The 21,440-nt window shown below is 59.1% G+C and overlaps 7 protein-coding genes across 7 annotated transcripts; 4 read left to right on the forward strand and 3 right to left on the reverse strand.

Annotated features, from left to right (window-relative positions):
• Positions 1-1,655: 1,655 nt before the first annotated feature.
• C8Q71DRAFT_799693 (uncharacterized protein) lies at positions 1,656-4,309 on the forward strand (the record flags this gene model as incomplete). The annotated part of the gene is made up of 5 exons (XM_047925907.1): positions 1,656-1,931; positions 1,985-2,607; positions 2,657-3,600; positions 3,654-4,142; positions 4,173-4,309. The coding sequence occupies 5 exons, from the start codon at positions 1,656-1,658 to the stop codon at positions 4,307-4,309; spliced, it is 2,469 nt and encodes an 822-aa protein (XP_047772892.1).
• Positions 4,310-4,701: 392 nt separating this feature from the next.
• On the forward strand, positions 4,702-5,881 carry C8Q71DRAFT_911825 (uncharacterized protein; the record flags this gene model as incomplete). Its single annotated transcript, XM_047929150.1, has 4 exons — positions 4,702-4,805; positions 4,862-5,116; positions 5,167-5,408; positions 5,463-5,881. 4 exons carry the CDS (start codon positions 4,702-4,704, stop codon positions 5,879-5,881), a joined length of 1,020 nt encoding a protein of 339 aa, XP_047772893.1.
• A 223-nt stretch (positions 5,882-6,104) lies between these two features.
• C8Q71DRAFT_863192 (uncharacterized protein) lies at positions 6,105-8,154 on the forward strand (the record flags this gene model as incomplete). Its single annotated transcript, XM_047928135.1, has 5 exons — positions 6,105-6,471; positions 6,529-6,746; positions 6,796-6,988; positions 7,045-7,119; positions 7,169-8,154. 5 exons carry the CDS (start codon positions 6,105-6,107, stop codon positions 8,152-8,154), a joined length of 1,839 nt encoding a protein of 612 aa, XP_047772894.1.
• A 1,016-nt stretch (positions 8,155-9,170) lies between these two features.
• On the reverse strand, positions 9,171-11,876 carry C8Q71DRAFT_790106 (uncharacterized protein). The gene is made up of 4 exons (XM_047925287.1): positions 11,263-11,876; positions 10,980-11,210; positions 10,457-10,919; positions 9,171-10,393 (listed from the first exon to the last, which is right to left on the reverse strand). The coding sequence occupies exons 1-4, from the start codon at positions 11,762-11,764 to the stop codon at positions 9,418-9,420; spliced, it is 2,172 nt and encodes a 723-aa protein (XP_047772895.1). The 5' UTR covers positions 11,765-11,876; the 3' UTR covers positions 9,171-9,417.
• A 176-nt stretch (positions 11,877-12,052) lies between these two features.
• Positions 12,053-13,456, reverse strand: C8Q71DRAFT_403129 (uncharacterized protein). The gene is made up of 4 exons (XM_047918340.1): positions 13,088-13,456; positions 12,602-13,028; positions 12,184-12,378; positions 12,053-12,117 (listed from the first exon to the last, which is right to left on the reverse strand). The coding sequence occupies exons 1-3, from the start codon at positions 13,175-13,177 to the stop codon at positions 12,218-12,220; spliced, it is 678 nt and encodes a 225-aa protein (XP_047772896.1). The 5' UTR covers positions 13,178-13,456; the 3' UTR covers positions 12,053-12,117; positions 12,184-12,217.
• A 1,990-nt stretch (positions 13,457-15,446) lies between these two features.
• C8Q71DRAFT_790114 (RabGAP/TBC) lies at positions 15,447-18,366 on the reverse strand. The gene is made up of 4 exons (XM_047925288.1): positions 17,097-18,366; positions 16,558-17,043; positions 16,083-16,507; positions 15,447-16,017 (listed from the first exon to the last, which is right to left on the reverse strand). The coding sequence occupies exons 1-4, from the start codon at positions 18,095-18,097 to the stop codon at positions 15,815-15,817; spliced, it is 2,115 nt and encodes a 704-aa protein (XP_047772897.1). The 5' UTR covers positions 18,098-18,366; the 3' UTR covers positions 15,447-15,814.
• A 198-nt stretch (positions 18,367-18,564) lies between these two features.
• Positions 18,565-21,196, forward strand: C8Q71DRAFT_718294 (uncharacterized protein; the record flags this gene model as incomplete). The annotated part of the gene is made up of 5 exons (XM_047921218.1): positions 18,565-19,220; positions 19,277-19,521; positions 19,860-19,934; positions 20,508-20,767; positions 20,816-21,196. The coding sequence occupies 5 exons, from the start codon at positions 18,565-18,567 to the stop codon at positions 21,194-21,196; spliced, it is 1,617 nt and encodes a 538-aa protein (XP_047772898.1).
• Positions 21,197-21,440: the final 244 nt, after the last annotated feature.

Here is a 21,440-nt window from a genome sequence, read left to right on the forward strand (position 1 = left end):
CTCGCTCATTTCCCCGATTCAGTATGGAAGGCTCCCCCTACCATTCTGAGGTAGGAGGCTTCCCGCCACCCGCGCCCCATCAGCCACCTGCCCGCCGGCGCTTCCCGTTGCCACCCGCCTCTCAGCCACCGTCCCGTCAGCCACCCGCCTCTCAGCCACCGTCCCGTCAGCCACCCGCCCATCAGCCACCGGCTACCTGCCCGCCGGCGCTCCCCGTTGCCACCCGCCTCTCAGCCACCGTCCCGTCAGCCACCCGCCCATCAGCCACCGGCTACCTGCCCGCCGGCGCTCCCCGTTGCCACCCGCCTCTCAGCCACCGTCCCGTCAGCCACCCGCCTCTCAGCCACCGTCCCGTCAGCCACCCGCCCATCAGCCACCCGCCCATCAGCCACCGGCTATCTCCCGCCCGCCACCCGCTGGCGCTTCCCGTTCCCCAGCCCTCCCGCCCTCAGCCACCCGCCCTTCAGCCACCGGTCCATCAATCACCGGCACCTGCCGCCACCCCCGCGTCTCAGGCACCGGCTACGTCCCGCCCGCCGGCTTTTCCCGTTACCTCAGCCACTGCATCTCAGCCACCGGTACCTCCTGCCCGCCGGCGCTTCCCTCCTCCTCCCGCCCGCCGGCGCTTCTCGTTAGCTCAGCCACTGCCTCTCAGCCACCGGCACGTGCACCTCCCGCCCGCTGGCGCTCCTCGTCACCTCAGCCACCCGCCTCTCCGCCACCGCCGCCTCCCGCCCCCATTCTGCGTACGCGGCGCCTGTCATGCGGCATTGCGCGTGGGGCGCCGTTCGTGTGTTGGTCGCCGTGCGGCGCTCGGTGTACACTAAGTGACGTGGCAGGCTGGCAGCTCGGGTGCTCGTGGCCTCGTGCGCTGCACGTGCCGCCCGACACCGAGGTCACATGATCTTGACACGTTTGTTGAACGCGTCAGACTCAAGAGTCTCACACGTCCTCCTTGCTACGCGACCTCTTCTCCATGTCCTCGTTCACTCCCCGAGGGGGCACCTCTCGCCGGGTTGTCGTCACTAGTCCCTCAGGGCCTCAGCGACGCCACCGTGAAAGGGTCGTCGGTTTGCAAGGCATGCTCGAAGAGGCGCGCCGAGCGAAGCAGCGCACGGTCCATCAAGTGCGAGGTACGGGAAGGCTGTACTTCTGTACTTGTAAGAGCTGACTTATCCTTGAGCCCAGGACTCACTCGCAGTGACCATCATGCTATCGAGGACATACGCGGCACGGCACTCCCTCAAGATGCCAACGATGTACACATGACCGACGTATCGGACGTGGGTCGAGAGGGTCAGGACATGGTAGATGGGGGTGGCGAGGACGGCGATTGGGTGGATGAGGTTGATGAAGGGACGTTCGCGCACGCATTGCGGGATATACTAGATTCGAGGTGAGTCAGAACGACAGTCTGTGCATGGACCAACTGATCTGTGCTGTGGTCTAGGTGGAAGGAGCGCTGGTACAAGGACACGCGCACTTGGCGTGACCATAGGCAGCGGATGGATGAGAACTGGCAGCGCGTACTGCCGGGGCTTGTCGAAGCGTACATCGCGTGGCGCTACCCTGCACCGGTAGCATCTGGTGTCCCTACGTCTCCCCAACCAACGGACCGCCCACCCGAGGCTGCAATACCGCCAGAGAGCGTCGACATGCCTGTTGATCCACCACCCTCCGATGCTGATAGTGGGTTCACTATCCGGGTCTTCGACATCTACACGTTGGTCGACACTGCATACATCCCTCGCCCATCCACGGCTGACTTCGAGGCTCCGTGCCTTGTTGCCTGCGGCTACCTCGGTACCACGCCCATCAGGCCGTCATTCGCCGTGTCCCTGAAGACGCTGGAGTTGCTTCGGTCAATCCGGAGATTCAAGGCCTCGTACAGTATTGAAGCATTCGCCAAGCTTTTGTGTTATTACTATAAGGTACGACGTCTTGGCTTCGCTTTATCATCACTTTATTGATTGAGCTATTCAAGATAGCCTACGAACGACGTCATCGTGAGATGCTCGCGAACACATATGAGATCTACGTAGCCGTTGTTCGCGGCGTCGAAAAGCGTGTGCGGGGGGCCCTCGGCCGTGACTCGCCGAACTGGCGCGTCCTGAACGCTTGTCCGCCGTGTGGGTATGAACTCGAGGACGAGCCCCCTCTCCGTTGGAAACGGATGCTCTGCCTCGACGGCAACAACTCTTTGAAACGTCTCCGGCCCCTCGGCAATCGTACTCAAGGCGACACGCGCGTGTTCGCCGATAGCGACTACTTTCTTCCCCAGGAGTTTGTCGACAGCTTTGCGCACGAGGTGAAGTCTCGGCAGCGTGATCAGTCAGATCCCGATCTCGCTGCTGGCGATCATGATCAGGACGAGTTAGCCGCGCCCGATGGTCGCCCACAGATCGACGCCGACGACTCGGGTGGTGATCCAACCGACGGCATGCCTGACGATTCACCTCTGGCGACATGCACGCAGAACTGGAAGGCGGCATCGGCAGAAGCCAATAAGAAGATGTGGGGCATCTTCGACGAGACGGGCATCTTCGCGAGTGCTTGCCAGCACGGCTTCATCCTTTGGTTAGCTGACATGGTCCGGAGTGGCGAGCTGTGAGTACACCTGACATATCCTACGTCACTAGGCTCATGTTTGGTACAGTGCCAAGTACCCTCTTGCCATCACAGCCAAGGGACTCGAGACGTTTGATGGCTCCGTGCTTCACGCCTACGACATCGGTTGTTCCTTCGGCATCACCATCGCCAACAGCCGCCTCGGCCCCGAGTTCGAGCGCCAACAAAACCGCTCGTGTGTGAATGCGTTCCACGGCTACACGCACAACTATGCGTGTCAATGCGAGAACCATCCGAACGTGATCGAAGGTATGGGTCTCCAGGACATGGAGACCCTCGAGCGAATCTTCAGTGCTTCCAATCATCTCGCATCCATCACTCGTTACGCATCACCTTATCGACGCCGACTCTTTATTGACGAATACTTCAGCCAGTGGGACGACGACAAGTACGCAACTCTAAGCAAGACTATCTACGACAACTTCCGGCAGGCATGCCACATCATCGACACGGAGACGCCCGCACTCAGCGAGGCGATGACAACGCTTCGGATCAATACCGAGGATCTGAAGCGATGGTATGAAGAGGAGCGACACTACTTCAAGAACGTCGGGAAGGAGACCCCGTGGGACGTGCACGCCATGGCCTACGTCGAGGCCCTTGAACAGTTGCGAGACCTTGCAAAGAAGCTCGACGTCGTGTCCGACGACTTCCTGGCGACCATTCCGTCCGACTACCAGTTCCAACTCCCTGCAAGTGGTGCCATCGATTACGGTACGGAGACATCGCGTACGCGCAAGATGGAAACCGCGAAGCGTCATCTTCGAGCGCAGTACAATGCGATGCTCGCTGACGTGATGTCGATGGAAGCAAAGATGGGAATCACTCGGCGCTGGGAGCCCGCAGACGAGCAGTACGCGGCGACGGCTAAGTACCTCGCAAACCGTGAGTACTTCCGGGCTCTGGACAGCTTGCAGCGCCTCGTTGTCCAGAGGCTGTTCGAGCTGCACAAACTCAATCTTCAGAACACCGGTACGTGTGCTCATTTGAGTGACGTTTGCAGAATCTTGACCTCTGTTATCTAGCTTATCGCGTCCGCACGCACATCGCAAAAGCATTACAGAAGCGATCGAAAGCGATCCAAAACGCCGTGAAGACCTACAATGCTGCCGCACTCGCTCTTACTCCTCCGCGTCCAACCGTCGACTGGAGTAAGGTTTCACATTACAGCTTTCTAGACGAGTTCGCCCTTCTGCAGGACACCAGGGACGATGTCCGCGAGAAGCCTTGGTCGACACCGCTTGCACGGGAAGTGATGCGCAAGGCTCGTCGGATCGAACGCGCGCATGAGGAGCGGAAACGGTGCGAGATAGAGGCTTTGCGCCTCTACACGTCGATCTCAGACGAACTCGACTTGTCGACGGCCACACTCTCTCGTCTGCGAGCCGAACACTCTCCTCTGCGCGGCCCCGTCTCGGAATACTGCGCGCGCCGCCTCGCCGTCAACACGCGGCATATCCTACGTCTCGAACAACTTGCGCGGCTGGATGCGTTCTCTGTCGAACTGAAGCGCGGTCGCCGCAAAGGCACAGCCCCTCCTGCAGCGCCATCCGAGCAGCCGTTGGCCGAGATGCTCGGTGTGTCAACGCAAGTAGATGAAGACGCAGACGACACGGACAACTGGGAGGATGAAGAGGCCGAAGGTGACATTGGCGTACTCGTAGATTACATTGTATCGTGAACTGTACAATATATACATCGACCTGCATGAATATCATGATCAATCGACTCGAAAGTGGATATGTTGGACTGAAGTGAGATCGCCAACAGTTGAACGAAGTGAGGCATGTTAGTGCATCTATGTACTCGACTCCTCGAATCTTACGTCTGCAGTGCTCTCAATCCACGCTTTCGAATCGTGATGTAGTACCAGTCTGAAACAATTCATGTATTTCTTGCTAGACACATAACTTAGCACGAGTTTGTGCCGACCGGTAATGTGCAATCTTGACTGAGGATGCATGTTGCGCCTGTATGCACGGCGCGCCACCTTGAGTCGCAGCGTGCGTTTAGCGCTTCGCACCGTCCACCATCCTACACCCAACACATCCTCTTGCTCTTGCTTCCTCTCACATGAGCACTCAATTCTCCTTTCCTCCTCACAAGCCGACAGCACCTCCGGCCGTATATGTAGTTCTTGGGGGACCGGTGAATGGGCGGGGCATCAAAGATGAGATGTACGTCGTCTGTCCTTACCGTTCTCCTCCTTCTAACTCATTGACACACTGTGAAGGCCTCAAATCCGGCCAGTCGACATCAGGTACCCCTTTCCCCTCGTAGTCAGCTGCACCTCTCAGGAACAAGCAGAGCAGGTCTGCATGTTGCAGACCTGCTTTGATATCGCGGGAGAGATCATCGGCCCATCGAAGGACATCTTGAAGCATATCTCGTTAGAACTCCTCAAGAGCGAGGGAAGGGAGGTGATCAACGTTGACAGGGCGGCATATCCTATCATCAGAGGACGTTATCCAAGCGTCGCTCTTCATTGGTGAGTGCCGATTATGACGGTGAAGTGGCAGTCATCTGAGCGCACGTCAGGGACTACTGCTTCGCGGAGACAAAGGCGAAGTATGTCTCTCAGTATACTCAGTGGCCGGCCTGGATCAAGGTGCCAACAGTGCAGCAGGCCCTTATATACTACATCACGAACGGCGGCGACGGCGCAGGCGTCATCGGACAGTTGCATCCCGCCGTTGCAAAGGTCCTCGCAACGCTCTTTGCACCACCACGTGTAACCGATGTTGGATTTGATGCGGCGAGCTTGGTTGCAGGGCTCGAAGGTGAGTTCACTGAACATGTCCATAGCTCGTCTTGTAACGCTGATGTCTACACAGATCTGAATATCCACGCCGACGCAACGGTCCCGGGCTCTGCGCCTCCATCCACCCCTCGACCTGCACCTCCATCCACCCCTCGACCACGTCCTACAGCATCTCCATCGGCATCCTCAAGGCTGTACTCCCCTGCGTCCTCTCGTCCTCGCAACCGTCACACCGCCTCCGTTGAAGAATCGTGGGCGCTCCACAGCATTCCTATCGTGCCGGAAGATACAGACGTGCCTACTCTTGGGCCGCGTGGCGATGCGTACCTGATTAGCCGCGGCTGGGGAGTGTCATCGCGCCTGCACATTGCGCGGATCTATCCACTCTGTCAATCGTGTGAGGACTTTGTCGGCCGCCTTGCAGAGTACGGGGCGCCCCCGGGGATGATGGAGAACCTCTGGCGGGAGATTGTTGGTGAAGGCACTGTGTGAGGTCTGAGTCCTCAATGGCCTTTCGTCTATGTGCTGAGCTCGTTGCTCCGGCAGTAGGCATCGATCTTATAGTGCTAGTTATAAGGTTCCCACAGTACATGCTCTCTTGTTTACATCACGTGCTGCGAAAGTGATTATGTTGAATTTTATCTCCGACATACTGTTGCGATATCCCAAGTCCCCAACTGCTCACGTATTTCCTCTACCTCCCCAGCTGCTAACAATGAGCCACTCACGCGAGTTTGTCTTCCTCGAGAGAATCAAACGCTACAAGAAGTGTCCCGATTACCTGGTACCACGCATGCCGAAGATTAGAGTTCGACGTGCAGGCACATCGAAGAAGTCACCTGATAGTGACGACGTGAAGAAGACGAGGCGAGAACGCAAGAAGGAGGTCAACGAGGCAATTGCAGAGGCTCAAGATGCTATGTGGGAACTTGCGGAGGCCATGCAGACACGCTTCGGTGGAAAGAAGAAAGCTCCCTTCTATTATCACCTCATCCTTCAGCGACCTCACGTTGCCCTTGACCGCCGAAGTATCAACAAGTGGAATGCCTTCGTCCATGGAGAATTGAAGCGACGTAACAACGGTACGTTGTGATTGGACGTCTCTGAACATTGCCGCCATCTAACCATCTGCTTGCTAGAACTCGAACCTGGCACAGAATTGTACCGGGTCAACGACCTCTCGAACGAACTCCGGGTGGAGTGGAACGCAATGACATCGCGTGAGAAAACAGAGGCGACGAAAGAATATGTGAAGGAGATACAGGCGATGCGCGACACGAAGACATACGCGTCCCAAAACACCCAACTGGGTGCATTTCACGACGCGCGACGGCACATCGCTGCTGTCATAATGGAGGTAAGTGTCACGTACATGTGTATGAAGCTTACCTGATGATGATTCACAGCTACAAAACGTGAACGCGCGGACAGGGTTGCACTCAGTGCTCATCACAGTACGCGGTGAGCCCGATCAATGGTCGAAACCCCACGTGTTCTACACGACCGAGGCGATCGCCGAGTTCTTCAGCATGTTCACAAAGAGCACGCTCAGTCAGATTGCTACGCGGTTGGAAGCATTTTTGATATCGGGTGTGGCAGGTAAGTACCGCGTTCAATCCATTCAAGACTACTCGTACTCACGTCTTCTTCTACAGGTGTCGTCTCAAACCATAAGGAGCGCTGTCTCCAGGCGAAAAGTCAGCTCGCCAAACTTGTGCTTGAGAAGCTGAGTAAGTGACAAGGCTTCGAGGATCTGCGGCGTACTGATAGATATTCCAGATGCTGTGTCGAAGAAGCGCATCCCTCAAATGAATTATGTCAACTTCGACGAGGTCATCACCCGCCCGTATGGCATTGTGCTGCGAGGCTACCCCCCGGGCGTCAAGTTCTGCTCACCAAGTAACTTAGGCAGTCTGCACGAGGTCGAGCTCGTGACGGCTTCGTGGCAGTCCGGCACGACGCACTGGTACAAGATGAAAAAGTCGGAGCACAAGAAGTGGAAGAAGGCCCACCGTAACCCGGCAGAGTCCCACAATGGCGCATGCGATGCAGAGGATGATGCCGCTGGTGAGTCCTCAGACGACGAGCCTTTGATTCGCACCGTCGCGCAGCCTGCAGCGGGACCTGCAGACCCGACGCAAGCCGCCGGTACTACACCAACCACCTTGGCATCTACATCCACGCTTGGCACTGCCACCGTATCGCCTTGCCCGCCGACAGCCACTGCATCACCTTGCCCGCCGACGACCGCCTCGCCAAGCACTGACCTGCCGACGACCTCCGATGTGATACCTCCCACTCCGTCAAGTGCTTGCCCGCCGACAGCCTCGATCACTCAACCTCCCACGCAATCGAGCGCTGGCCTACCAACAGCCTCCATTGTCCCACCTCCCCTGCCTCCGAGTCCCGAAGACGTGTCGCTGGCAGTGCCGAGCGCAAACGCAAGCGCTGGCGTGCAGGTCGACCGCCAAGCCAACCCACACGCGGAGCTGGACGTCGAGCATGTATTGGTGCAGTCAACGATCGACAACCAGCCGCCACACTCTCCACCTACCTCTACATCGCCGTTGCAGGTCGTCGGAGACAAGCGTCCTGCGGGTACGCCGGACAGTGCAGCTGGTCCAAGCAAGGCCCCGAAGAGAGCCAAAAAGGCGTTCTCGGGCTTTGTCCTGTCGCCCACAGATGAGCATGGCAACCCTGTGCCTGTTGTGAAGAAGCCTCGCGCTCGGAAGGGCTCTGGGAAGGGTGGCAAGGCTGGGAAGTAGGGACTTGGTGGCCCGTAGCGTCGAGTATACCTTATGTAATTGCAATGACATGAGACGCTGTGCACGTTTCTGTATGACTCAGCATGTGTGACACAGCAAGATCGACACTCTGTCATACAATATTACTGAACTGCACCTTACACGTAGTACTGTATTGACTCTATAGGCATACATAGCTTTCTTGTTATTTGTAGTGTATGATGTGCGCGGGGAGGCGACGTGGCAGCGGTGCGTCGGTGCGCGTCGGGCGGCACGTGCAGCGCGCGAGGCCACGAGCACCCGAGCTGCCAGCCTGCCACGTCACTTAGTGTACACCGAGCGCCGCACGGCGACCAACACACGAGCGGCGCCCCACGCGCAATGCCGCATGACAGGCGCCGCGTACGCAGAATGGGGGCGGGAGGCGGCGGTGGCGGAGAGGCGGGTGGCTGAGGTGACGAGGAGCGCCAGCGGGCGGGAGGTGCACGTGCCGGTGGCTGAGAGGCAGTGGCTGAGCTAACGAGAAGCGCCGGCGGGCGGGAGGAGGAGGGAAGCGCCGGCGGGCAGGAGGTACCGGTGGCTGAGATGCAGTGGCTGAGGTAACGGGAAAAGCCGGCGGGCGGGACGTAGCCGGTGCCTGAGACGCGGGGGTGGCGGCAGGTGCCGGTGATTGATGGACCGGTGGCTGAAGGGCGGGTGGCTGAGGGCGGGAGGGCTGGGGAACGGGAAGCGCCAGCGGGTGGCGGGCGGGAGATAGCCGGTGGCTGATGGGCGGGTGGCTGATGGGCGGGTGGCTGACGGGACGGTGGCTGAGAGGCGGGTGGCTGACGGGACGGTGGCTGAGAGGCGGGTGGCAACGGGGAGCGCCGGCGGGCAGGTAGCCGGTGGCTGATGGGCGGGTGGCTGACGGGACGGTGGCTGAGAGGCGGGTGGCTGACGGGACGGTGGCTGAGAGGCGGGTGGCAACGGGAAGCGCCGGCGGGCAGGTGGCTGATGGGGCGCGGGTGGCGGGAAGCCTCCTACCTCAGAATGGTAGGGGGAGCCTTCCATACTGAATCGGGGAAATGAGCGAGGGGTACTATGGTGGAACCGCGGGTACAATAGGAATGCTACACGCGGGCACCTTAGCCGTGATTACCCACCCGGGCAATGATGGCTAATCAGACCGGATAATCGTAAGGTCCAGGTGCTTGCACGCCGGTCCTCGACTCGCCACACACCACGACTGGAATGCGACCAGAATCGCGCTCCGCTACGAGTGGGATTGCTACGCTACGAACGGAATCAGAGCGGAATCGCTGCGTTACGAACCGGAGCGATGCGCCCGGAGTTCGCCGGACGCCACACGCTGCGGGCGCTACGCGCCCGCAGGCCTGGGGTCTGAGGTTCGTACTTTCCGATCGACTCCCCAACCGTCAACCCCGCGAGTCTCTGTAAATCCTCCTCTAGCTTGTCTTTTCGACTCTCCGGCACGAAGTTCTTGATAGCATTGATGATGGCTCCATTTTTCAGCCCGACAACCTCCAACTTGCTCGCGTACATCTCCGGCGCAAATCCGAGCGATTCAAGGTAGCGTCGGACATCGGGATCAATGTTGTCGCGTGCTGCAGACGCGCTCTTATGGGCTGCGCTAGCAGGTGGTGTATCCGGAGAAAGAGTCTGGGTCGAGCTGGCGCTGCCAACACTATCTCTGGGTGGGCCTGCGCGATCGACTCTTTCCTCTCTCCCGCCATGCGATCCTGGGGCTGTGGATCTCGCTGCGATAGGCGACAGCTGGCTACTAGGCCAACCCTCGCAGGTATCCGGCGACTGGCTCGGATGGAGACTCGATGACCCAGATAGTGCTGCAGGAGGTAACAGGACATTGCGGGATGCATGTATGGTCGCACCCTCTGTTGATATGGTACCCCGTTGCGCAGTGCTCGTACGCGGCGGCGCCCGGGACGGTGCTGCGGGAGCCGGAGTGCTGCCGCCACTCTGAGGATGCTCGACATCCGCTTCCGACTTGGCGATGTTCGCCGGCGGTACACCGTCGTTGTCTCCCTCGGCCGGTTGACGTTCAAGTACGACACCCTGTCTGCTTGAACTGGGCGTGGGTGTAGGAGACTCGGACGTCACATTCCGTGTATCGGCTACTACATCAGAGGTAGTAGGGCGAGGGCTGTCGACAGCCGCACTAATCTGCGGTTCTCGTGCTCGTGCCGTCGAGTCGCCCGGCCCGAGCTTGGTGCGCTTTGTTTCTCGCTGCAAAGCGGCGGAGCTACGTGATGGGTATCAGTGCCATGACATGAGTGTCTACTGGACAGTGCCACAAAAGGCTTACCCATCTGGCTCGCAAGCACCATGTTCGTCAGCGATACTACTGGCATCGTGTTGTCTTTTGGTTGGCAAGGTCCGAGTCCCAACTTGAATACTGCGGCTGCTGGATTCTTGAGAGGATTGTGACTGACGACTGACAGGTGCTGCCAGCCGACTGAAATGAATCGTTGGTACCACACAACGGCAGCGTAATGATATCTCGAGAGGCAGCTGGCCGCCGGCGTGCCCTTCGGTCGAGGACTTGGAAGTACTATATGGTGCACCGTGACGGCGCCGTGTGATGAAAGTACCTCGCCCAAACAAAACTCCGGAAGCCGCTGCTCGGGATTGCGTCGATCGTGGCGTTCTCGGGAGGGGCAAGGGGACTTTGAATGTGGCTTGAGTCGACTCTATCCGCGCTCCTGGGACCTGCCCATTTATACGGGGTGTTGCAGCTCTGCCGGCTCTTCCCTGTGGTGATGACATACCTGCAATATACGACTGGGTTGTCAAAGGGTGTCATCAACACAGAAGATTTGGCTGCTTACCCATGTTTCCCGGTGACTCAGGCGGAGGTGAAGGGGTTAAAGGGGGGAGTGTGCCCCGAAACAAGACTGATAAGGCCCGGGACATAGATGCAGGGCCCATGTGCTGCAGTGTGGCTGCAGAGCCTGAAGGATCTGACTCTGCGACCGTGACGTGCCTTCTGCTGCCAGTAGGCTTCGAGCGGTAGCGGGGCATGCGGAGGACTGCATCGGGCGAAAGCGACGTCCGCACATCTGAGGATGCAACCGTCAGCCAAAGGCTATGTCCAAAACCGAGACACTATACATGGTGCTGGCTCTTGGCGAAGTCTCGCTGACACCCTCCTCTCGCTCAGCAGCCAACTCGGAGGTTCGGGATCAGGAGCGGTATAGTCAGGATCATCATCGGGCTGATCAGACTCGCCCGAACTTTCAAGTCCTATGTCGTCGCTCTCCTCCTCTCCCTTTGCGTGGCTTTGATGTCCGGGATGCAGATCCGCCCTCGCTGAACCTGCCTCGTGCAGAGACCACAAAGGAGTATGATCGAGGGCATCAACATCCGTCACGGTCGCATCCCAACTCTCCACGTAGTGTTGGTCTTCGCTCAAGTCCTCGCCTCTGTCATTTGTGCAGACGCGGCGCACAGTCCGTTTGGAACAACCGAAAAATTTGGCTATCTTCTTCAAAGGTACCTGCTCGTTGTGCAATCGCCGCATAGCGGCGTGCCTTGCTCGTTCGACCTCCCGATACAGTGCTGTGTCTCCCTGGCCTGCATGGGATGGCTCGTTTCTCTGTTGATCTGAGGCCATCAGTAAACTGTTGGTAACCTTCACCAAAAAGCCGAACTGCGGTAGACACTGTGACGAGGAAGGGGTACAGGGAGACGATACGTAGTCGTGCTGACTCGTGCAGTGCTTGAGGCGTATCGTGAGATAGAAGCTACAGAATATGCCGTGACTTACGTCCATCGCAATTGGAGCAACGTGACCGAGCTACTATATAGTGACGACGCGGTATTGCGGGCATCGTACTGTAGTGTCGTCGTTGGGATTTTCACGCCGTGTATATCCAATGAAAACAACATCGCGAAAACCACACGACGGTCAAACTTGACTGCATTGCCAACGTCAACAATGTTATGTCGAGCAGGGCTCGTGAGATCCTTAGCCAATCACGATCAGTACTAGTGTCAGGAGTGCTCTTCGATCGATCACGAATTTGGACCCACCTGCACTCTACGGGGCCTGCCGCCTGGCCCTCAATCATGAAATCAAGACCATAGCCTCCACAACCGTCAATCCCCCGCGCCTTTGGAGTTCCTCTTCCAATTTGTCTTTTCGGCTCTCCGGGACCAAGCCCCTCATGCATCTGATCAAGGCTTCCGAATCCAGTCCGATATCCTTGAGCTTGCTCGCGTACTTCTCTAGTGGCAAGTTCAGCGATCGGAGATATTGCATAACTGCCGGATCTATCCCGTCGATCGCAGTGTTTTCGGGCTTCACCGACACCATAGAGGGGACAGCAGTGCCGGTGTTCTTCGCCTGAGAGTTTAGTGGCTTTCTCCGAGCTTGTCGTGAGGACACGACGGATCACGGCATCAAGCTGTTCCGACGACGTGGCACGCTGTACACCACTAGAACACGCACCATACAGGTCATAGACACCGGCCATGGACGTTGGAACCCCAGCGCTGATATTTGTGCCCTCCCGCCAATGTTCTGCGTGAGATTGAAGAGTCCGAGAGCTTGCCGTATGGGACGAGCCTGCTAGCGGTGTGACGACCATCGAGGACTGCGCCGATGTGGCTTCCGACCGAGAGGTTGTGCTGAGTGGCACTATCCCTCCATGCCTCGATTGCGGCAAAGGTGGGAACGTCAGCGTCCCGCTCGAAAAGCGCGCCGGCGACGGCTGGAGAGTCTCGCGCTGCGAGTCCCGGATGGCAGGAGGTGTAGCAGGGCGCGGATGCATTGTGGAGTATTTGCCCGATAGCTTTTGCGCGCTACTCTTCGTCCTCAAGGATGGTGCGTCTAGCAGCAGCTTGACCTGTCTTGCCAGTTGCCCCACGGGCTCTATGTAATGAACGAGCATGAGCTTATGAAGCGATCACCATCCGTTTCGAGCGACTCGCCTATGGGATCGTGTCCGAGTTGTTGCTTGTGGGGCCTCCGCGCACCTGTTAATAATAACATCGGATAGTGACTCCGCGTCAGACTGTCGTTCATTCGTGTTCACGGAGGCGGGTGGCTGATCCGCTGGAGTTTGTGGACCTTCACTAGAAGACATAGCGCCAAGGTTGCCATCGCTGTGTCCCTGAGCGACTCTTTCCAGGGGCACCACCCGGCTCATGATGCCCGGCTCCAACGACTTGCGCATCTCTTCGATTTGGTGCTCTGCAGCAGAAATCGATACAGACTGTAGACTCAGTGATCGACGTGTAGCAGCTTTGCGATTGACGCGCCTCCGGACGGTTTTCCGCTTCTCTTCCTTGCGCTGCCCGGAGGATGAGGTCGGGCGACATTGTCGCGTGCACATCTGCAATAGGATAATAGTAGGCATCGTCAGCACTCCTTCGCAGAACTCATTCCACGGAAGATACATACGCGGTGCCGGCTTCTTGAGCAGTCTCGAAGAGACCCTCGTACCCGCCACAGAGGTGAGACTGCCGAGAGACAGGGGTATCTTCCGATCCACTGGAGCTGTAAATATCATCGGCCTCGGGCTGAAACTCGCTGGCTTTACTGGCCAACGAAAGACCTTGCTCGACCTTGGGTGCGTATGCGACTCGGAGCCGCTACACTGAGCTCACTGGCGGTGACGTCCAACTGCATTTCCATCCTACATCTAGAGAATGCGAGTCAACACGACGCATGGCATTGAGCGATCGCACACTCACCAATGGACGTTTAGCAAGACGAGTTTTCGAAAACAACAAATGCGCAGTCCGTCCACTGGCTTGCAGCAGACTATGGCGCCGCGGATATTGTGGGACTTAGCACAGCGGAGAGCAGAGTTACGCTCGGACATGGTTCATGAGGAACAACCCGGTGCATTCTGCCAGAACCCATTAGAATATGCAATGTCCGTGGGATGTGATGGTATACGAGTACAATAACGAGTGCCGGTATAGAGTCACGGCTAAAGGAGACGAGCGACAGCGAGACAATAAAATGATATGGCTACAAATTCGAAAGCAGACGCTGGGATGTCAAGTGGTCGATGCAGGGTCAGGATGATATGAGGCGTGAAGTGTATGGGCATGCGTATGTGAAGACGTGGAACGTGGAGATGTTGAACGTGGAGATGTGGAATATGGAGATGTGGAACGTGAGCTTGCGGTCGTTGTCACTGAATGGGTCGATGGACCCAGTCGTGGCGGACCTCTCCTAACGAGCGGCCCTTAGTGGATCTTTCCTGTCTGCCCTCCTACAGCGAGCGAGTCGCGCGCGGAACGCGTCGGCGGACCCTCTATGCTCGTCTTGCCCGCGCGAGGTGCGCCTGCGCACGGAGTCTCGCCGGACCTGAGCAGGGCTCCCTCTAGCCCTCACTTCTTCTGTATGAACTTCTTGATCGTGCCCGCGCTGGTCTGAGCACCAGACTGCATGTTCGCCTGCTGCGAAGGCGCGAGGGCCGCGTACATCGCGTGGCCGTCTCGCGGCGACTGGTGGAAGGACGAGAACGCGTGCGGCGACGCGGGGCCGGTGGGGAAGAAGCTCGCGATCGGGGACGACGGCGGCGACGTGTAGTTCGACGGCATGGCGGGCGCGTGAGGAAGTACGGGGGCGTAAGGAGGTTAGATCAGACGTAGATCGTGAACGTCGGCGCGGTAGTACGCGACGGTGGCGGACAGGGAGGCGGGCCTCGAGTGTTGTACGGCGGCGGGTGACAATGTCGAGGCGGGCCAAGCGGGCTGGCAGGGCTGGGGAGAACAGGGCGCATGCTTGTTCTCGGTTTATATGGTTGCTAGCGGGTCGCGCTGGGATCGGGGCTCAGAAGAAGGCCTGCCATTCCGGGCGCAGAGTACAAGGGATCGTCCATATCCGGACTGCTTCTCAAACCCCGCGAATGTGACCTGCCATATCCGGATGAAAGGATCGGCTGAAATGGGTTGGTCGGCCAACGCCCAGCGCGAGTCGCATCTCTCCCGGAGCAGGCGACCACAGGGCGCACGCGGCTTGACGTACGGCGGCGTGCGGTGCTGTGCGATAGCACCGGGGACAGCGTAGCTGGCATCACACGGCGAGCCGGAGAGGGCCTCGAGAGCTGAAGATCGCATAGGCGCCCGCGTAATGCGGTACGGCACCAATCCCACACTCTCCAAGGACGGTCTATGAACGTTGTTCTCCTCTGACTCGAAGATGTGGCCTTACGTACAGCCTTGTACCGGCGGACGTGTGGCGTGGCCCGCATGCGTAGCACAGAATGATGAGCTCCCTTCCAGAACGGCAACATGCATTGGCCCGAGCACGCGTCCGCGCCGTGGCCAGCCCCAGGTTTCCAGCAGAACATACGTTTCATTGCACATGCGATACATGGATGCGGATTGCGAACAACGATGCGAAAAGTGATGGGTGTACTGTACTGTGACGCGAGACCGGGATTAGCACCTGACATGGACGTCCGTGATGCGAGGCGACTACTATGCGGATATCAAATGGGATAGTCAAAAGAGGAGAGAGAGCGTGAAAGGTATAACACAAATCACACAGAACAGACAGACCGAGCGCTGCGAACAAACTGTCCAGAAATCCGACGGTATAATGATACGGCCAACACTCGGACTGGAAAGCAGAGAAAACACCGACGACTCATCAACACCTACGCGACATGCAGTTGCAGCACTGCGCCGCAATTCGCCTCGCCTAGAGCAGCGCCGAATCCTGCTGGCCTGACTCGACTAGCCGCTGCCAGTCTTGTCGCCACTGCCGCATACTCGAGCGCAGCTTCTTGTCGGCGACCACCTTCTCTATCCACGAAAGGAGCGCATTCTCATCCTCAGGGACGAAGAAAGAAGACAGCAACGAAAGCACAGTCTCAAAACTTGCCGAGGCAGACGTGATGTGATCTATCACAAGACAATAAGCACTCGGACACGCCGGCGGCTTTCAATTATGCAGACGGAGCACTCACCCCTGTACACCCACACAATCGCCACAGCAACCACCACGAAGATGTCGTGGCCCTCCAGGAGGAACGCATCCCACAACCGGAGCTGCGTCTGGAACGGCACCGAGTTCGCGAAGAGCGTGATGTACCACTTGGTCGCATACGAAGTCGTCGATATCATGTGCTTCTTGAAAGCGGCGTACACGGGCGGCAGGAGCTGCTCCATGATCCGCTCTTGCACGTATATCGCCTCGAGCAAGCCGGGGAACCCCGGACTGAAGATCGTGTGCATTTGGTAGGCGTCGTGTAAGCGCACGAGCGACGCGTAGACGCGCTCGGGCTCGAAATAGCACAGAAGGGTCGCTGCTATAGGGCCCATGCCTTGGCAATATCCGCAGGTTTCGCAGCGCAGTGAGAAAGAATGAAGGACTTGAAATAGTGATCGTTGTCTGCAGCTACCATTAGGATAAGGGTGCAAGGGAGGATGCGTGAAGCTTACCCTTGGCCGTATCTCGTACGGAACATGACATGGCCACTAATCGTCCGCGGCACGTCCAAGTCAATTTGCACATCATATGTCGACGGCCGATCGAGGGCTTCCCTGAACTCCAGTGAGAGTGCACGAGTCTCCGTCTTGCCATGCCGTGAGAACCTGCACATCAGCGTGTCCCAAGCAGCACTTCTCCAACAGTCCGGGATACCCTTGAAGGTCCGCTGCCGTAGCTTATGATCCTTCGACGCACGTATACCCCACGCCTCAACGTTAGACCCCGGATCGCGTTCACGCGCCTCAAGCATCCGTCCCCACTTCGCTACCCGTGCCTTCTCATTCGGCGGTGGTGCCAACGATGGCTGAGACGATAGCAGCGGTGGACTTGGAGGCCCGCCTGTATGCGCCGAGCCGAGCCGCGTGAGAGCCTTCAGCAGAGGCACAGAGGGGAGTAGTATGCACCGGTCATGAGACGGTGTCACGTAGAAACCATAGCTGTGTTGGAGTCAGACGTGCGGCGGTAGAAGGGACATAGTAGCAGGGCGTACCGATCAAGACTCGCAAGCAAGCTCACCTCCTGCGGTGTAAGCTCGCGCGTCTTCTCCTGCGCATCCGCAAGGGCCTCCAGTGCCCGCAGCTCGCTCGCGCGGCTGCCCCCGACCCGTGCTCGCGTCCGCTCTACGCCCTCCTCGTACCCGTCACCACGCACGCCGCATACATCGAGCTGCGCGTAAGTAGAGCGCACGTGAAATGCATCTGGTTCTTCGTCCGGTGCGGGCGTGATTGATGTCGCACTTGATGGTGAGCTGGGAGAAGACGGGAGGCGGGACGGAGATGACCGTGGGGGCGTTGCGAGGACGGACAGCGCTTGTGGAGGCGGTGTGGATACGGCCGCAAGATGCGGGGAGGTAGAGCGCGGTCGTGTGGGAGGTTGTAGGGACGAGGTGGCTTGACTAGATGTCGGCCGACTATTCGACGCAGATAGGGACGCATAGGACACTACCCGCGGGGTGCCGTCGCTGGCAGTAGCATAGCTGGACGTCCGCCGACTGTCTGGGGCCGAAGGTTGTGCAGAGCCGTTGGACAGATGGCGCGCGTCAGCGTAAGACGTCTTTGACGAGCGCGCCTGGCTTGACGGGGGGCGTTCCGCGTAGGCAAGCTGGACCGAGCCGTTAGACACGACGGAGTGTCGCATCTTGTCCACCACGCTGGCCCGCTTGAAGGGCTCTTGTTCAAAGTACGCACTATCCTCGACCGGCCTACTCCACCGCGGGGTCGTGCTCCTGCGGTCGACACCCAAGACAGCTACATCCACAGCTGTGTCCTTGCCCGGGTGTAGCACGGACGGAGAGGCAGACCAGCTGCCCTCGTCGTCCTCGTACATAGAATAGATCGTGACGATGGTCGTTTCGGAGGAGGCGCGTTCCTGACTGGAGTCGTCGACGGAGAGGTCGGGCGTCGTCGCAGCCGAGGATGGCGGGGGCGAGACGAGCGTCCTGGAGGGATCGATGGGGGTTGCGGGTACGACAAGGACCGACGGGGAGTCCATGAAGAACGAAGGTAGAATGAAAGAAGGAAGGGCAGAGACGCGCCGTCTCACAGGCAGCTGTTGGGCAGCTGAGACTCGCAGAGCTGGTGCGCACGACTCCACACAGCCGCCGTCCTTCAATGTCGGGTGCTATCAATCAAATGCTTTGTCTCGCAGCGCGCTTGTCGACTGCAGTGAACAGCCCGTGCCCACCGTTCGTGGAGGTTGGCAGAGCAATGGCAGAGTACCCTCTGCTGGCCGTCGCGCGAGACTTTGACCGTGGCAAGAGGTCGCAAGCAACCCGCACGCAGGAGCACTTCCCCCATATCGGGCAATTCCCGATTCGGCCAGCCACGTGGGCTGCCGCACGTGCGCAACTCTAAATCTCGACGCCACCGCGAAGGTCACCGCACGGGTCCCGCGGCACGGACATCGCCCATCGGTTTGTCTCCCCCCGCCAGCCCTCCGCCTCAACCTCGACGGCGGCCATGTCCCGCCGCGCACCCGCCGCATCCTCGTCCAACGCCATGGCCACCGCACACTCCCTCGCCATCCTCGGCGAGTACACCCACACCCTAGATTCTCTCCCGCTCGACCTCTCCCGCAACTTTGCCGAGTTCCGCGAACTCGACGCCGTCCTCTCCGCCTCGATGTCCTCCCTGACCTCCAAGATCACCCAGCTCACCACCATGCTCGAGACGAACGTCGGGACGAAGGAGGAGCGCCTGTGGCTGCTCGCCGACATCGCGGAGGAAGCCACTCACCTCAAGCTCGGCAGCGAGGACAAGATACGCGTCGCCTGCCACGCCGCGGACGGCCTCCGCGGCCACAAGACTCACATGCGGGCACTTCTGCAGCATATCCCAGACCGCGACTTCGAGAGCCTCGATGCGCTCTGCCGGAAGACCGTCTACCCACATGTCGCGCCGTACCCTGCCTCGGCGCAGGGCAGCCTTGGGGACGGACGGCGGCAACGAAGAAGCGCACACGGGAGCTTGCTCGCGAGCGGCTCGGTTGATGCGAGCCCCGCGAAGCGTAAGAGGGCAGCGGGGAGGGATGACGACTCGGAGGCCGTCGCAAAGACGCCGAGGAAAGAGAGGAATGGTGACGGCACGCGGCAGCGCAATGGCCCGAGAAACAAACGGTACGCCCACAGCACCATCAGAGCCCTGCACGTCCTCTGACAAGCCGCGCTGGAAGCCCCGACCGCGCTGCATCGCCTGCAGAATCCCTGTTATCAGTGGCTTCGCACCTGCCGCCGAGCGCGCAAGTCGCAGGCGCTTCTCACCCGCGCCAGAGCGCAGCACGCGCCGGGAACGGGAACGCAGCAAAGCGTGCTCGGGCGACGCACAACCACGAGCACCATGCCTCTACGCCGGTTGACCAGTCGCACGAAATGTATGTCCCCCCTCCGTCGGCCTCCGCTGCACACCCGTCTCTGCCGAGTCTCTTCGCACATCCTCTGAATGGCATCGGCGAATGGAGACCCGGCCAACTGGAGGGCCCCGGCATGCCTGTTGCCCCAACCTTCGTCAACACGTCTGTTGTGGTCGCCGACGAGAACGATGGTGTTGTCGCGCCGGCTGGCGAAGGAGAAGGCGAGGGCGACGACGGCAAGACGTACTGCGTCTGCAATGGCGTTAGCTACGGCGAGATGATTGCGTGTGACGACGCTAGCTGTGACACCGAATGGGTGAGTGCAGTCATCATCTATGCAATCAATCTAACAGGTTACCCCAGTTCCACCTTTTGTGTGTTGGCCTCCAAACACCTCCCGTTGGAGAATGGTATTGCGAGACATGTCGGGGCAAACGGAACGGCCGCCGGGCAGGCCGCGGTGGGAAGAAGAAGGCTGGCGGTGGACGCTCGAACGCTCGGAATACCTCGACCTGATCTCCACGACTGGCTGTAAGTGAAGTCATCGTTTGTGTAACGTTCCGGTTGCTGAGACTTCATTGCAGACGTTTTGGATACCAGCGCTGGATGTACACTAGATCGTCCTTCTACCTTAGCCGGTATCATTATTTCTCTACACATAACCTGGCTCTTGATTGTCCTCGCAAGGGCTGTCGCTCTGCAGGTGAGTACGCAGGGTGCTGGACTGGCTCGTGCGCGACCTGGACGCGTCGAGAGCGCTTGAGCGATCGTGTACGCGACAATCACGTGCTGTTCGATTACCGAAAGCGGCGCGCGTTGCTCACCCGCGACGCTGCTCCTAACCGCAACACGACCGCTGTGGTCTGTCTCGCCAGCTGCTGCTTCTCTCTTGCCCCCATCGTCTCTGGCCTGCTTCTTGCATCCTACGCTATGAGCCTGACGACGCGCGAAGACATCGTGCTTGTCGTACCTCCGGAAGTCTGGCTTCACATATGTGCGGGAACCGTCCCTGGATAGCTATGCGATATGAGTGCTCACACTAGCGTTGTGGTAGTCTCGTATCTGGACCTGCCCGAGCTGGCCAATCTCGCCCGGGTCTCCCCTGTACTCGCATGCTACGCGGAAGACCCTGTGCTGCACCACCACCGCCTACATGTAGTCGCGCCGTCGCGGGTGTCCCATTCACTGTTCGGACAGAGCTCGGACGGGCTACCGTTGCGACCGACAGTCAGTGACCTGGTGCACCGAGGAATCATGCGAGGGCTTGGGATCGAGCGGCGGTGGAGAGCGGGGATGTACTTCTACTCGCAGCACGTACGTCGTCAGCCGTAGGCCGCTCGTGCGTCGCTCACCCTCCCGCAGATGGTCGCGCAGTACGAGGTTTCGCTCCGCCTGCAGCGCACGCACGCGGGAAACGTCGTCGAGTCCGCGCTGCGGCGGCGGTCCTCGACGAGCCTATACCGCATCTACTCTGCGCGGGTGCTCCCCGACGAGCTGCCGTCCGCAGCGATCTCGTCGACGCTCATCCCAGCGATGCGCAAGCTGAAGTGGTCGATCCAGCGCGACCGCCTCGCGAAGCTGGTGAAGGCGCGCAGCGAGATGGTGCGTGAGGGCGGCGTCGTGGCGTGGCTCGAGGACAGGGGCAAGGCGGTCATGCGCAGGGAGAACGAGCGCGTGCGGCTCGCACTGTGCCCCGGCATCGGAGGGACCGTGCGGTTCTATGAGAACCTGAGTCATCGGTGAGGTGAGGTGAGGTTGTGTTGGCCGTTGTGTACGAGGGACTTGTAACGGTAAGAGTATTTATTACTCTATGGATGGACTATGATGCGCGCGAGTGTATGTTATACCCAGATCTGCGTTGTACTCTCCTCCCCTCATTCGAAACTTAACTACGATTCTTACGACCCTACATGTCAGAACGACACGTGTATTCCTGTGCATTCAGCCTTTGTTGAATCCACTACCCAAGCTATCGACCAATGGCACT

This window comes from Rhodofomes roseus, assembly GCF_022264815.1.
Source record: "Rhodofomes roseus strain CIRM-BRFM 1785 chromosome Unknown C8Q71scaffold_38, whole genome shotgun sequence".
In the NCBI taxonomy this organism is placed as follows: Eukaryota; Fungi; Basidiomycota; class Agaricomycetes; order Polyporales; family Fomitopsidaceae; genus Rhodofomes; species Rhodofomes roseus.

Bases quoted from the DNA above. Each gene is read 5' to 3' on its own strand.
- C8Q71DRAFT_790106 (XM_047925287.1), bottom strand. From the start codon at position 11,764: ATGGCCTCAGATCAACAGAGAAACGAGCCATCCCATGCAGGCCAGGGA. The intron at 11,211-11,262 runs GTATAGTGTCTC...TTGCATCCTCAG, and splicing joins TCGCCAAGAGCCAGCACCAT to ATGTGCGGACGTCGCTTTCG. The intron at 10,394-10,456 runs GTAAGCCTTTTG...CCCATCACGTAG, and splicing joins GGTGCTTGCGAGCCAGATGG to CTCCGCCGCTTTGCAGCGAG.
- C8Q71DRAFT_403129 (XM_047918340.1), bottom strand. From the start codon at position 13,177: ATGAACGACAGTCTGACGCGGAGTCACTATCCGATGTTATTATTAACA. The intron at 13,029-13,087 runs ATAGGCGAGTCG...CTCGTTCATTAC, and splicing joins AACAACTCGGACACGATCCC to ATAGAGCCCGTGGGGCAACT. The intron at 12,379-12,601 runs GTGCGTGTTCTA...ACTTGCCACTAG, and splicing joins CGGTGTCTATGACCTGTATG to AGAAGTACGCGAGCAAGCTC.
- C8Q71DRAFT_790114 (XM_047925288.1), bottom strand. From the start codon at position 18,097: ATGGACTCCCCGTCGGTCCTTGTCGTACCCGCAACCCCCATCGATCCC. The intron at 17,044-17,096 runs GTACGCCCTGCT...ACTCCAACACAG, and splicing joins TTGCTTGCGAGTCTTGATCG to CTATGGTTTCTACGTGACAC. The intron at 16,018-16,082 runs GTGAGTGCTCCG...GTCTTGTGATAG, and splicing joins GATTGTGTGGGTGTACAGGG to ATCACATCACGTCTGCCTCG.